Below are 1,303 nucleotides of genomic sequence, written 5' to 3' on the forward strand. Positions count from 1 at the left end.
GATACTATTGAAGATCAACAAAGATCCTGTATTTTTCAAGATGATACAGAAAAAATATTGATAACTGCTTCCGATAATACTATTTGCACTTCTGAATCTCTTAGGAATAATTCAAATGTGATAAGTGTTCAATACGAAAAATCTGTTGAGAATTCATCTCAAGGACACGAAGTGACACCAAATGATAATCTTAGGGACACCGAGAATCTGACACAAAACGAGATAGCTGATGGAAATACACATAATCTTACAACTTATACTAAGGCCGGTACAATTAGGAAAAGAAAAAAACACGACCAACCTCTCAAAGTCAGAAATGAAGTGAAAAAAAGTGAGATTAGAGAGAAACATAACGTTAAACCACCCTGCTAAACCAGCCAACTATCCTGCTTCATGCAAAAAGCAGTGTATCCAAAATATATCGGAAGAGCAGCGAAAAATTATAAATGAGAGCTTCTGGAGTTTGAATGACAAAGAGAGGAAGGCTTATATGCTGCATCACACCTCAGCTAAATCTGTGAAACAAAGAACAGTAACAAGATTTGAATCAGAGGAGTACAGAAAAAAAGTAAGCTACAGTTATTCACTTAAGGACGTGCTCGGTACAAAGTATGGAGTATGTAAAACCTTCTTTTTGACAACTTTGGGCTACAAATCATCTAATGACAAACCTTTACATACGGCTTTGGCCAATTCTAACGACACGGTTGCACCACCAGTAGACAAAAGACTGGGAGCTACTCCTCACAATAAAATTGAATCTACTCCTATTAAGGAACATATAATGAGCTTTGAGCCGAGTATATCTCATTACAGGCGTGAACACGCTCCCAATCGCTTATACTTACCCAGTGATTTGACAATCAGTGCGATGCATAAAGACTTTTTAGAAAAAAATCCGTCTTGCAAAGTATCTTACGATAAATATCGAGAAGTAGTCGCAGAATTAAATATTTCTTTTGTAAAGCTTGGCCACGAAGAGTGTGAGGACTGTGAAGAGTTCCGTTTACACGATGATACACATACCAAAGAAAACCTTAAAGAAGACTGTCTAGGTTGCACGAAGTGGAAAAGTCATAACAAACGGGCATACATGTCCAGAGAGCAGTATAAATTAGACAGTGAGCTAAATGAAACTGATACTGTTGTATATTCTGCTGATTTACAAAAAGTTATCATGCTGCCCAGGATAGACATGTTCAAAACTGCTATTTTTACTCATAGGATAGTGGTTTACAACGAAAGTTTCGTGCCAACTGGTCAAGGCCGAAAAGATTTGAGTGTTTTTCCTGTACTATGGTAT

General features: G+C 37.1%; 1 protein-coding gene across 1 annotated transcript in view; it reads right to left on the minus strand.

The window, feature by feature from the left end:
• Positions 1-498: 498 nt before the first annotated feature.
• Positions 499-1,303, minus strand: part of LOC119839276 — a 4,177-nt gene continuing 3,372 nt past the window's right edge. The window contains exon 2 of the mRNA XM_038365513.1: positions 499-515. Within this exon, the coding sequence (XP_038221441.1) occupies positions 499-515 (17 nt within the window). The remainder of the gene's footprint in view (positions 516-1,303) is intronic.

The sequence above is a fragment of the Zerene cesonia genome, unplaced genomic scaffold (assembly GCF_012273895.1).
Source record: "Zerene cesonia ecotype Mississippi unplaced genomic scaffold, Zerene_cesonia_1.1 Zces_u011, whole genome shotgun sequence".
Taxonomy (NCBI): domain Eukaryota; kingdom Metazoa; phylum Arthropoda; class Insecta; order Lepidoptera; family Pieridae; genus Zerene; species Zerene cesonia.